Source organism: Thunnus thynnus, chromosome 9, assembly GCF_963924715.1.
Source record: "Thunnus thynnus chromosome 9, fThuThy2.1, whole genome shotgun sequence".
In the NCBI taxonomy this organism is placed as follows: Eukaryota; Metazoa; Chordata; class Actinopteri; order Scombriformes; family Scombridae; genus Thunnus; species Thunnus thynnus.
The window spans coordinates 10,682,602-10,696,343 of NC_089525.1; the positions used below are offsets into that span (position 1 = coordinate 10,682,602).

Genomic DNA, 13,742 nt, shown 5'->3' on the forward strand with positions numbered 1-13,742 from the left:
CCCATCATGTGCATAAGTCTTTTTCTGTGGCTTTACTTTTGATACCTTTATATATTTTTTGACTGTATATAAGGCAACACGTTTTTCTGGGCTTGCTTGCATTGCCTGACATGCAGTTCCAACTTTGGCCTCTAAACTTGCAGAGCAGAGTTCCCAGCATGACTGTCTGATGGCAGGGAATGATTACTCTTACCAATAGGTGATTATTCACCAGCTAAATGGTGATCCCACATCCTCAACACATTAAATCCAGTATATCAGTGGAAGTTTGTTGTTATCATACTTTACATTGCTAGTTTTGTTTAACCATATCAACTTTGAAGAAAACTCCACTGTATTTAGCCATATTTTGGCAAAGCTATCACCTTTAAGAGCATACATAATGAGGACACAAATGAACAGTGAGTTGATTATGCTGCAGCAGTGGTTTGACCATTTCTGTGGACGATTTGATCATTTTCTCTGTTGTGAAAACGTTTCACCATTGGAATCCATTGTCCTGGTTTATACCTACTGGCCACAGCTGCTGCTCTCCATAAAGAAAAGCGAACAATAAGCCTTTTACAGCCACCTGCAAAGCGTAGGAGGTGAATGTTTAAAGATAGATTTTGAGTTTTAGATTTTTTTTTTTATTTCTGAAAAGCATATCACCTGCTTTTACTAATGTCTAACAAGCTGATATTAATGTAGTGCTGAAAGTATGAAGCAAACCTATAAGGAAAAAATATGGAACATTTAATATTAGTCAAAATATTCATTTTATTAACAACAAATCAAACAAAGCAATCATCACACCTGTTTAATGTACAAAGATCCTATGGAATGTTTAAAAGCTTTAGTTTTATGTTAAAAACCCGCAGTATGCAGCAGTTGCTGTGTAAATGGACTGTATGAACCTTGTAAGACAGTATGAGCTATGAAACAGATAAAGTGCAAAATCTAGGGGTTTGGAACACCTTCAGACACATCTAAACAACATTTGACAAGAAATAGGAAATCACTCAATAAATAAAATAAATATATCTACTTATATAGTTATCAAACATGACTCTTGTTTCGGTTCACAGGTCTGAGAGGGAGGCCAGCTCATGCAGCAGCAGAGCAAAGGATGGACGATCGTCTGGTCTCTGAGAATGAAAAGGAAAAAAAGGCTTGAATACAGAGCTCTTTGTTGTCTACATATTTTGTTTTTCTTCAGGAAATATGTTAACTTCCTGTTCCCACCTCCTTCCAGGACCACTCCATGAGCAGGTAGACAGGCTCTGGTGCCAAACGTGGCTTCAGGAGCCTCAATCCTGCATTCAGGGACTCCACCACCTCAGCATTAGAGCGGTTCTCATAGGGCAGACGGCCCTCGTTGTACACCTCCCACATGAGCACACCTGAGCAGGGGGTGAACAGGGAGACTCCAATTATGTTATCATGACATAAAAATCTATAGAAAGATCACCCTGTTGATTGGATAACCTTTTAACTCATGTAAGGACATACAGAAATCAACTCTTGTGTCCCCTGAGGTTGTGCAATGCTAGCTCTTCAGCATTCATTATTTTTGATGAATACCACATGCATCATCCAAAGAGGACTGACAATGTTTTTGTACTAAAGTGCTTTTCAGAATTTCTAACAGAAAAATATGAAATTGAAATAGTTATATTCCAGGTGATCCATACTAGTGTCTTGTTTTAATTCAACATCAGATATGCTACAAAAGCAGCTAAAGTTAACCTGATCTCCAGTTTTTCAATGCATTGCTACTTAATCCAAACCAACCCAAATACGTTACTGTTCAAACTAATATCTGCTCTGCTAGTTAACTGTGGTTGTGATTACATTTTTATATTATATACTGTTATATATCTATGTCTACAACAGTGCTATGTATCTGTTGGACACAAACGAGTCACAATTTCCTAGTTTGGAAGGTTCTGAATGAAGTGGCCCGTCTCATGGAACTTTCCATGACAAGTTAAGAAGCCATAAAAATAGCCACCACTATGTATGGTCTTTGGTTAATATATACTCTCCATGAATGAATAAATAAATATAGTCAAGGGCCAACGCTTTTTACATTCCTGAAAGTGTTGAATACAGGCCATATCCGGATGTTACAGCAAGCATTCAAAGGAAAGTTACAAAAATGTGTACAGTATGTCTTGAAATTGCTTATGTAGCTTTGGGTTCCATGGGATGATTTTGAATGAAATAGTTTAGCTTTCTGTGTTGGTTGTCTATATATAGCATAGACCAGCAGAGTAAATGAGCTGGTCAAGCTGCTGTTCATCTGTGAGATCTATAAATTAAAATTGTTTGGATGGTTTAAAGACAGAGGAAGACTGACTGACTGACTAAAACAAGACAGGAAGTCACAGAAATAGAGAGATAAACGCACCGAATGACCAGACGTCAGACTTGCTGCTGAACTTGCAGAATTTGATGACCTCTGGTGCTGACCACTTGACAGGAAACTTGGAGCACTGGGAGCTTGTGTACTGATCATCAAGAACAAATCTACAGTACAGACAGAGGACCCAAACCACACACCATCATACAATGTACCTGTACGCTAACTATAGTAAAAACATAACAAACATTGTGATTAAAATGTTGGATAAAAGTTCCAAACAATATGGTGAACACACACAAAGATTTGGCAAAGAATATTCAAACTTGTTGGTGAAAGCATACCTGGTCATACCAAAATCAGACACCTTCACCTCATTGTTCTTTGAAACAAGACAGTTCCTTGCAGCCTGCGGTAGAAAGAGGAGCAGAGAAGAGAAAATCTAGTCTAACAGCAGATATATAAAAGTGTATTATTTAAAAAAAAAAAAAGAAGTTATCTATTGGTTTACCAGGTCTCTGTGGATGAAGTTAGAGCTCTCCAAGTAAGCCATCCCCTCACTGACATCCAGACACATCCCTAACATCACGTCCTGAGACAACTGCCCTTTCCTGGCTCGCAGGAAGTCTGACAGACAGCCATTCTCCATGAACTCAAACACCAGACACATGGGAGAACGCTGGGTGCACACACCATAGAGCTGAACCAGCTTAGAGTGGGACAATCTCCTGTTAAAACACACACACACACACACACACACACAACCACACATTAGCTGAGTTGATTTTACCCTGAACAACATGAATGAATCATCACGAGTTGCACTTACATCATGACTCTTGCCTCTTCTTTAAATTCCTCATCTGACATGCACTCTTCTCTCACCATCTTCACCGCCACCCTCCTCTCCCTCCACCTCCCCTCCAGCACCAGCCCGAACTGGCCGCTGCCTAGCTCCTCACCCAAGGTCAGCTCCTCAAGGTGCACCTCCCACTGATCTGTTGAGCAGCAAGCAGGTGGTGAACAAAAAGACCTATTATATGTTCAGTTAAAGTGAAATAACCACAATAGTGGGTCATATCAGTAATAACAGCACATGCGCAGATATAGATTATAACTTTAATTTCTAATGAAGAGGGCTTCAGCAATGACATCACAAAATTGGTTTTATTAATTATAGTCAAAGAGTGATGAAAGTTTATAGTTTGTTGCATAACACCATAGTCAGGAAAAATATTCAAATAATTTATTTAGCAATAAAACACTATAGAAATACTCCAATACAAGTCTTGCATTTAAAAATGTACTTATGTAAAAGTACAGAAGTATTAGCAACAAAACACACTTAAAGTATTCAAAGTAAAAATATTCATTATGCAGAATGGCCTTTGTCAGCGTGCTATTATTGGATCATGATTATTTATGTTTTAATATGTAAACTGTACTTAAATGTTGTAGTTGGTGGATGTGGAGTTAATTTTCACTGCTTCTTACAGTACATGTTGAGTAGTTTAATCTGTAACAATACATCATATCTTATGTACTGATGATTTGTTTTTTCATTATTTTGTGCGTAAAATCTTAAATAAAAAGTAAGTAGTAATTATAGCTGTCAGATATGTATAATTGAATAAAAAGTACAGTATTTCCATCTGAAATGTAAAAAGTAAAAGTAAAAGTATGAAGTTAAATAAAATAGAAATACTCAAGTAAAGTACAAGTACCTCAAAATTGTACTTAAATAAAGTACTTGAGAAAATGTGCTTAGTTACTTTCTATTTCTGCAGTAGGGTGACTATCAGGATGTACTGAACACACTCTGAGTACATTTGCTGGAGCAAGATGACAACCACTAGAGGTCAGCAAGCTCCAGCCGAGCTTTCTAAATCCAACAGTACATTCTCTAACCTTTGGAGGGATCAGCGGTGTCCTGGGAGCAGCCTCCGCCTTGAGAGACCGGGTGCCTCAAACGTGTTATCAGGCCTGCCAAGTAAACAGATACACACATATAGATTCAGCCCCAGATATAGACACACTCATAAAGCATCTTTATGGCGCCTTATATCACAATGTTTGAGAAACATCAGCTGCTTTATCAGCTGAACTTCCTCTTAGCTTTTGATCCTTCATGTTGATTCTGGTGCATGAGGAAATCCAGGGCGATTACCGGCAGCATTGTGTTGGTGGTAATGGATGAGCTCAGGAATGGTGCTGAACAGGTACTTCTCTGCCAAGTAAAATGCGGACTCTCCTGTTTCTGTCTGTCGGATTTGGTAATGTTTCACTCTTGGATTCTTCTCCCCATTAGACCTAAAGGTGATATGATGAGAAAAGAGATGCTTTTATGCATCATATCACATAAGTTACCAAAGCAAGCATTATAAGTAAAGGTTTAGCTGAGAGAAACTATTGTGAAATGTTCAGAGTGCATTACAATAAACAATATAGAAGCTATTACTTTCAAATCATGCAATGTGATCAGACACCAGGTGTGTATGTAAAAGCTATTACTAGTTATCCTGCCAGCATAACAATATAAATTGAGACTTGAGAAAATCATCAAAATAGTTCAAATGTATATTGCATCATTATGTTTAACTATATGATAGATAAGAACAGAATAACACACAAGAGGGATGTAGAATTACCCCGGTGCTTTGGTGAACACCGACACTGTGTAGACTCCTGCTTGTCTTGAGTCACGCACCATGAACGCACCTTCTTTTCCCTAAAAATCAAGCGTTGAAACCACACAGAATCATCAAAACTAAAACACATGTTTATTGATTGTTTCTAGGTTCTGCAACTAACACCAGCATTGGCCCAGTAGTCATTTTAAACCAGCAATGTGCAAGTAATAGATGAAAATGGATAGTTGTTTTTCCTCCCTCTTGCAAAACTTAGCAAAAGCAGTTCACAGCAGGAAATTCAACATTGTGGTTGTGAGGCAATTTTCATGTCCTATATGATGTCAGTCTCCTGTTGTGCAGGTGCATTAATTTTGCAAATGCTGCAGATAGTTGCTGTTGGTACAGTCACAGGAAAAGTGCACTGCATCACACAGCAGCAACAGCCTGATAATTAAATATTATTATCAGAATTATTAATGGCGTTTTGTTTTTTTGTTTTTTTTGTCAAACCAAGATTGGAAGAATAAACTAATGAAAATTGGATTATTACAGGATCCTTAAATGCTGACATTGTTTTTACCTCTCTCATTAACAACTCTTCTGCTTCCCCTCTGGTTATGTTTCTGTTGTACCATCTGTGAGAGGACATAATAACCACAAATTAATTCATTCTTTAGAGAACAGAACTGACACGTTAACCATTAGAAAAGAGAAATGAAATTAAACTCACTCAAATCTCTCAAAATTGTTGCCAAATTTTTCAGCTACGTAAGTATTGGGCACAAAGCCTGTGTTCCTGATGAGAGGTAGGAAAAAATGAACATTAGTTGTAGACTTATGGTCCGTAACTAAGAATGAGATGGGAATTTATATGTGCTTTACCCCTTGTCATCCTGTACGGCCCACCAGTCAGGGTGGGAACTGCTAATCAGTATATACTCCTGGTCTTTCCGAAGCGGCAAGTCCTCGTCTCCGTATGGTGTGTAGTCTTGCAGAGCGATGACCACCCTCTGTCCTGAATCATTCAGTCCCACCTGATAGATATTTTTTAAAAAAAAACAAAAAACCTTAATCTATGAAATGTGATCAGAGATATTATTGAGCTATATCATTATCAAAGAAAAAAACTGTTCTGATGAAAAGACCAACAATTGTGTGATACTGTGAAAAAAAGAAAATGCATTAGCAGTGTGTCTTCATAAAAACATAAACTCTATTTTGAAGTAGCTTCAAAACGGTGAGCAGTGACCTTTTTTACTTTACATTTTCTTCAAAAAACACACATAGTAGACAAAATAGTATAAACACAGTGTGTAAGTACCTTAACAAAATCATCACAATGCCGCTTCGGTGGGTTATAACAGTTTGAACAATAAGAATATTATGTTTTACGTCAAGCAGTGGTTGTCAGCTATAGAAGAGGCTCAGCTATCACATGATATTACCAATACAAGATAACTAACCAAGCTGCAAAGATGTAAAATCATTTGTGCCCAAACTGCAGGTGCATTTGTTTAAAAAAAAAAAAAAGCATAATTATTTAAGATGTCAAGGGGCGCAGCCTTGAAAATAAAACAATTATAACTTAAAGCCAAACAAGAAACACACACACACACAAAATATCCAAAAAGATGTTATTTCTATAATTTGAACAGCACTTGTTATCTATGCTTTAAAAAGTGATACCTCTGGATCCGGGATTTGAGGGAGTGGCTTTTTAGAAGCTGTGGAGAAACGAGAATTTTGAAATTGGACATGTTATAGGCACATTTAAATTTACAAAGTAACAATTCTACATTGGATGTTGTAGAATGCTAAGTTACGTAACACTACTCAATTAAGATAAAGCTCAGTTTTCCGAAAACCACATGATCTTTTTAATCTGTTCATGTACATTTGAATGAGGTGAAACCAAATACACAAATTAGTGTTAGGCCCTTGATGAAATATTTCAAAAAGAGAAAGAAAAGAAGAGATAATACATACCATAACCAACTGGGTCATATACATGACAGCCCGCTGCCAGTTTCTCTGTTTGTTGGCAACATCTCCATTTTCCATCCATCCAGAAGTTTGGGTGGTATTTTGTAACCAAATTGTTACACTTTGTCTCTATATCAGTAACAAAAGAAATAACTTATAATGTATAAAGTTTATAATGTATAAAGTTATACATTTGTGTGATGTACAACCAAGAGTTCACAGTTATTTGTTGTACTACTATCATTGCCTGAACCATATTGTTCTGAAGCTGTTTACCCTCTTTGATGGCTCTGACCCATCTTTGACGGCAATCATTGTCTGGGGCAAAAATGTAGAGGTAATGGCTGTCATGAAAAACCTGTAGAGATATTTGGATTTGAGAAAATTGTGTTAAATCATACACACTACACTATGTACAGCAAGTTTACTGTAATTATTCTGTTTTTGTAGGAGTTATTATTTGAGAAATTGCGAGCCTCACCTGAAAAGGGTACTTATAGTTGCATGGTATGGGGACATCACTATAAACAAGCTCCACACACTTAATTCTGGACAACTCGATGCAGCCTTTCAGCATGGGCTTTTTCTGAAACAACATGATCTTTACTTTCTGTATGCTATACACATTGCGGATATGATTCAAATCATAGTAGGTTCCCTGGAGGTCAAATTTTCTGACCAAAACTTCTGATCATCTGTATAATTTCAAATTAATAGCCAGCGTATTAATGAAATATGTGCATACTTACTCCCCGACGGCGTTCTGAATACTTCAACTCTTGGGTATCCAGTACAAAATATCTCTCCTTGTAGTTGCATGGCGATGTTCTTTTCTTTTGCTGAGATTTTTTGATCATTGTTCCTCTCAAAATCACCCTGGGAAACATGGCAACTGCTATTCAAATAAACAGTCAGAAACACTGACAGACTTTGGCTGATGGAGAGAGCACTTCACTGTCAGAAAAAAAAAGAGTGGATGATCACTTGATAAAGCGTAGCCGTAGCGTTTCCGGCATGAAGTTGTTGCACTTCATAAACCACATCCTTACGGCAAGAAATGGGTTGTGCTAGCAAACAAGCACACACACACACACACACACACACAAACACACGCGCACACACACACACACATACTGTACATGCACTCTTTCTATGCACATACTTTCACTGACTGTGTTGCAATAAGTCAGCAATGCAGTAGTAGGAGGGTGATTCTTTAATCTCTGCCCTTTGGAACATTTTCCACCAATATACGAACTTTGATGGTAATGACTGTGAGCTGGTGATGACGTAAGCTATGGACAGGGGCTTCTTTAGGCCACCAGAAAATGTTGGGTATGTGTATTAGAAGATCATTTTACACACATTTTTGCAGCAACACTTTTTTTCCTTAGTTTCTGGATGGTTTTTTTTGTGTTATATAATTATATTTTGTTGGTATATCCTCATCATTTGCTTTGCTTTTTCTTTGATTATTTCTCACTTTCTCTCACGTGGTTTCTTGTATTTCTTATCTCTCTCTCTCCCTTAACGGTCGACAGACACAGAACTACAGATAAATAAAGACAGATGTGTGCTGGAAATCTAAAAGAAAAAATCATGTCAATTATAGTTGCAAGCAGTAAGATTTGTGCCATTGAAATTTAGTCATGAAGGGAAAATAAAGGTGATTAAAAAGATGAAGAAATAACGGTTGGAGTTAAATAAACGTAGAGAACAGAGTTCAAAACATAAAACAAGTCAAACTCACAATAACGGTTTTTCTAAACATGAAAGACTGAGAGGAATGCTACAGCACCACCATCTGGGAAATGATTCCTGTTCCTTTGGTCTGCATTAAAATTTTGGATGAGACAGGACTGCCATCTGCTCCAGGATTTTCACTAAAGGTAAGGCCATTTTTGTCAGAACAAATACATTGAACAAAATGAAGACAAAAACATAAAATTGAATAGAAAATTGTAATCTGTCACAAAATCAGGGTTTAAGAAAATGTTGACATTTTCTGTTCAATATTTATCTCTCTATTATTAGTTTTGACATTAGGTCTATTATGAATTTAGAACAAGTTTAACATTTTGTAAAAGTGCAAAAATTTCCAGATAAACCTCCAGACCATTTTAAGGGAGCCTGTGTTGTGAAATAATAATAATCTTAAGGTAAATTAAGAATGCCCTTAATTTAAAATACCTTTACAATGTTTGGGAACAGGACTGTTATGTTATATACAAGTTTTGTTTTTGTCTTTCAGTTGCCATTTTCACACAGAATTAACAACAATAGATTTATCTGTTTGTGATTGTAAGATGCCCTCTTACATAATCGTTTTAAACTTCTACTATATTGTATAAGTTGTTCCTGTTTCTTTTATTAGTTAGTTCTTTTTTTGTTTGTTTGTTTTTTTAATCTCAGGCAGCTGTTTTAATGTTTTTGTCCTGCCATTGATAGTCATTGTGCTTCTTGTTTGAAGTGCTCTATAATACATGAACGATTGTTATTATTAGCCAAGGTAATAGATGTTTGTACATGGTAGTTTTTGTAAGTTTTTGTTTGTAATCTTTGGTGTGTTGGTATAAAATATAAATTACAATATAAATTACACTAAAACAGCCTTACGTTATGACAGGAATACAAGTTAACTTAGTAGTTATTAGCTTTGTTTATTGTTATAATAGCCTATCTCTCCCACCTCATTATGTTTAGGTATTAAGCTTTTACCAAGTACAACAATAACGTTGTGTTAGGTTACGACCAATCAGCGTTTAGTTTGTTCTTCCAGTACGGTCCAATCCGCACGACGAAATAAAAATATGACGCTCACAGTTCAGCCAATGGGATCAGAGCATAAACGATCGCCCATGTATGAAGTGGCTAGCCAAGAGCTAATTGTCCGACTACATATCTCTTTTACATTTCTCATTTAAAGTCTACATTCAGCTGCGACTGACGGGCCATTTAAGAGGTGTGTAGAAATATAACCGCCGCCTTTTTCATTCAGCCTGTCTTGTGAGTTAGCTTTAAAGTTTTAGGTTCCCGTGTTGCTAGGTAGCAGCGGTTTAGCCGCAGTACTGCTAACCCCACAACACATAACGTTAGCTAGTTAGTTAGCTGCATTTGTTTCTAGCGTCATGATCCTGTAACATCTAGTTACGTCTGTCGACTGGGAATAGAAAACAGAATGAACAACGACGACAAATGTTCTTGGAGATCGAGACTATAACATCTGCGTACCAATTATCTAGGCAGACAGCTAACGGAACTAGCACTGCTCGCTTGTCTCACTCGTATAGACAAACAGTTGACCCAGATATATAACGTTGCTGGTGAATAACTTGTGTAACACTAGTGGGAATTGTAGGCGTGTAAATGTTGCTGTTGTCGTGGACAAAATTCATATTATTTGTTATTTGTATTGTTATTCCACGAGGTGGAAAGTAACGAAGTATTAACGTCATTACTATACGTTACTTAAGAAGTTTTGAAGTAACTGAGTGTGCTTTACTTGAGTATTTCAACCATACAACTTTATAATTTTACTCCAAAACATTCAAATTAGGAAATAATGTTTTCCTTATTCCACTGCGTTTATCTGACTGTAGGTGTTATTGGTTACTTTGCAGATATAGACTTTTACATACAAAACGTATGCTAATATGGGCTAATGTAAATACTATACATTTCAATACCCAGTAGGATATAAAGTAGTTAAACTAAGCAACAATCGATCAGGCTGCATCATTAAATACTAATGTCACTTATACATGAATGCATCAATGCAGTACGCAAAGTTTTTTTCTTTTGTAATTGATATGCAAATACATTTTGCAGTACTTAGCTAACTAAAGACATTCACGTGTTGCACAACTTGTGTGGACTTGTGTAACACTAGTGTGCTTAGTCACTAGTTAAGTAACTTTTTGAAATACTTCTAAATGAGTATTTTTACACTGCAGTATTACTACTTTTACTTACAAGATGTGATTTGGACACTTATTTACTGTTGTTTTAAATTCAGTCACTGATTTAAGTTTGTGAGGCATATTAAGCTAGGGCTGCAACACACAATTGCTTTCATTATTGATTAATCTGCATAATATTTAATTGATCAATGGGTTAATTGTTTGATCTATAAAAATGTCACAAGATTGAAATAAATCACAATTTACCAGAATTACAACATGGTAAAGCCCATGTGACATCTTCATCACATGTTTTTATCGTCCAACAGTCCAAAACCCAACGATATTCAGTTGAAATGAAGCAGCAAATCCTTATAATTGAGAATCTGGAACTAGAGAATGTAGAGAATCTTTCTCCCTCATTTCTGGTTTATAATATAGGCTTGAAATCACCCCAAAAACTTTTAAAAGATTGTATTCATCAACTAATTGAATAATCATCTAATGGTTTTATCTCAATATTAAATTAATCAGTGATATATAAAGTGTAACTTACCATATGTCTTATAAGAAAAAAACAAAAACACGTGTTACCCTTTTTAAACCTGTTTTGCAACTGCTTGCTGCCACCTCCCATTATGTGTTTAGATGGTGAAAAAACAGACAGATTCATCTTTTATGTTATCGTTTCAGGTCAGCATCATGGGTGAACCACAGCAGGTGAGTGCCCTGCCCCCTCCACCTATGCAGTACATCAAAGAGTACACAGATGAAAACATCCGCAAGGGTCTGGCTCCAAAGCCCCCTCCACCCATCAGAGATAGCTACATGATGTTTGGCAACCAGTTCCAGTGTGATGACCTCATCATCCGGCCTCTGGAGAGCCAAGGCATCGAGAGGCTCCATCCTGTGCAGTTTGACCACAAACGGGAGCTCAAGAAGCTCAACATGTCCATCCTCGTGAACTTCCTGGACCTGCTGGACATCCTCATCAAGAGCCCTGGCAGTATAAAACGAGAGGAGAAGCTGGAGGACTTGAAGCTACTGTTTGTTCACATGCACCACCTGATAAATGAGTACAGGCCACATCAAGCTAGGGAGACGCTGAGGGTGATGATGGAGGTGCAGAAAAGACAGAGGCTAGAGACAGCAGAGAGGTTCCAAAAACATCTGGAGAGGGTGGTGGAGATGATCCAGGGGTGCCTTGCCTCCCTACCTGATGACTTACCACAGATGGAGGGCGCAGACAGTGCTAGTGACGGGACAAGGACTGTGTCCGCAGCAACCAGTGTTAGTTGCTCCTCTGGGCAGGCCCCCAGGCTGAAAACTGAACCTATGGATGTAGAGGAAGCAGGGGCCAGCTGTATGGCAGTAGCTCACCAGGACAAGAGTGTTGCTGCTACAAAGAGGGACAAAATGTGGGACAAAGATGCTGCCATGTGCAGTATTATTGATGAAATTGCTTAGGTTTTGTGTTAAGTGGATGTGTTAATTTTTTGTACACCCTAAACTGTAAGTGTTTTTAAATGTATGCCACACTTGGTGTAAGTATGAACAAGTCAGCTGTCTTTTCACTTGGCCTGAAATCCTATCTTGTGCTGAAATGTGTTAATTAAAAAAGCTATCATGTAGATATTGTCTAATAGCTTCAGGGAAGACATTTGAAGAATTTAAATATTACACATCAATTGGGTTGCCAACTTTCACCTTTTGTAATAAATCCAATAAAAAATTTTTTAAAAAATCAAGTTGCAGTTGGAGTAATACTTTTTACAGTAATGTTCCTTAGCTCTATCAATGTTTGTAGGGAAACGGCATCAGATCATAATTTCATGTTTTTCTAATCTATCATATGTATTAAAATTCCACTATGTTTGCAAAGTCCTGTCACCGTGACTTGTACACCTTCTAATCCATCCAAAGTGGTCGTAGAAAGCTCAGTATGAATATACTGTGGTTACATTCCTCCCTCCCCCAAGCCCACCACTCAGGTTTTTGTAGAGGCACTTAACAATACAATCAGTGTTTTGTTGCCTTGACCATGTAACAGTGTCTTACTGCAGGTTGTTCAAGCATGTTGGATTGTTGGGGAAAAAAATGCAACCCTATACCAGACTACTTGATTGGCTTTTGCAAGTTCACATTTTTAATGATGTAAACTCACCACACTTAAGGTACTTCCCCTCAGAAGGATCCTAATTTTGTTATTGCAACTCAGACACATTCTTAGGGGGTACATTTGAATATTGAAATGTGCTATATTACCTTCTGTGAAGCTATGCAGTTTCACTTAGGTATATGAACATTAATCCAGAAAGAAAAGAGACAGTGAGAGAGCCAAATCTGGTCCTTTTATAGCTGAGTTTTTATGTAATTTTAATAAGAAATGATAATAGAAGTAAGGTTTTAGATGGTAAACAAAGGTTTTCAAGTAAAACCAGTATCTCCATGTATGTTAAGTAACAGGCATTTCAAAAGACTTCTTACATCAAATGTTTTACTTTATGTCCATGCTTTAAAAAGCATGGTGTTCACACTGAGGCTCCTGTGTGACCCTAAGGCGCAGAAGCTGTAAGAAGAAGTGTATATGTTTGGCTTGCTGCAGGCTCCAGCCTGATCTGATTGACCCAGAATGGCCTCCATGAGACAGTTTCCACATTACATACACTAAGAGTGTCACACGTGCAGAGGTTTTGTTACAACACCGATCTCCTCTGCAGCATTGTTTTCATAAACATTAATTAAATCTTCCCTTGTGCAGTTTTCACCTTCACAGAGAGTCCTTAGCTCTTTTCTTGCATTACAAAATATAAATTTAAACCTGGGTCGGTTTTTGGGGTATGTAAGCAAGGCTGAGGATGAGCATAACCGTGCTTATGTCATGCT

At 37.3% G+C, this 13,742-nt stretch overlaps 2 protein-coding genes across 3 annotated transcripts; one reads left to right on the top strand and one right to left on the bottom strand.

The window, feature by feature from the left end:
• Positions 1 to 747: 747 nt before the first annotated feature.
• Positions 748 to 7,989, bottom strand: itk (IL2 inducible T cell kinase). The gene is made up of 17 exons (XM_067598786.1): positions 7,707 to 7,989; positions 7,439 to 7,543; positions 7,234 to 7,315; positions 6,961 to 7,086; positions 6,661 to 6,698; positions 5,857 to 6,008; positions 5,705 to 5,770; positions 5,555 to 5,609; positions 4,993 to 5,072; positions 4,512 to 4,654; positions 4,253 to 4,327; positions 3,174 to 3,342; positions 2,856 to 3,072; positions 2,689 to 2,753; positions 2,393 to 2,511; positions 1,225 to 1,382; positions 748 to 1,127 (listed from the first exon to the last, which is right to left on the bottom strand). Exons 1-17 carry the CDS (start codon positions 7,842 to 7,844, stop codon positions 1,062 to 1,064), a joined length of 1,854 nt encoding a protein of 617 aa, XP_067454887.1. The 5' UTR covers positions 7,845 to 7,989; the 3' UTR covers positions 748 to 1,061.
• A 425-nt stretch (positions 7,990 to 8,414) lies between these two features.
• On the top strand, positions 8,415 to 12,598 carry med7 (mediator complex subunit 7). 2 transcript variants are annotated; one of them, XM_067598788.1, is made up of 2 exons: positions 8,415 to 8,846; positions 11,550 to 12,598. In XM_067598788.1, exons 1-2 carry the CDS (start codon positions 8,769 to 8,771, stop codon positions 12,321 to 12,323), a joined length of 852 nt encoding a protein of 283 aa, XP_067454889.1. In that variant the 5' UTR covers positions 8,415 to 8,768; the 3' UTR covers positions 12,324 to 12,598. The 2 variants fall into 2 exon arrangements, with proteins under 2 accessions (XP_067454889.1, XP_067454890.1); XM_067598789.1 differs by lacking the exon at positions 8,415 to 8,846 and adding an exon at positions 9,771 to 9,919.
• The last annotated feature ends 1,144 nt before the right edge of the window (positions 12,599 to 13,742 follow it).

Bases quoted from the DNA above. Each gene is read 5' to 3' on its own strand.
- itk (XM_067598786.1), bottom strand. From the start codon at position 7,844: ATGTTTCCCAGGGTGATTTTGAGAGGAACAATGATCAAAAAATCTCAG. The intron at 5,771-5,856 runs GTAAAGCACATA...ACCTCTCATCAG, and splicing joins GCCGTACAGGATGACAAGGG to GAACACAGGCTTTGTGCCCA. The intron at 5,073-5,554 runs GTAAAAACAATG...CTTGATTTTTAG, and splicing joins AAGAGTTGTTAATGAGAGAG to GGAAAAGAAGGTGCGTTCAT.
- med7 (XM_067598788.1), top strand. From the start codon at position 8,769: ATGATTCCTGTTCCTTTGGTCTGCATTAAAATTTTGGATGAGACAGGA. The intron at 8,847-11,549 runs GTAAGGCCATTT...TTATCGTTTCAG, and splicing joins CTCCAGGATTTTCACTAAAG to GTCAGCATCATGGGTGAACC.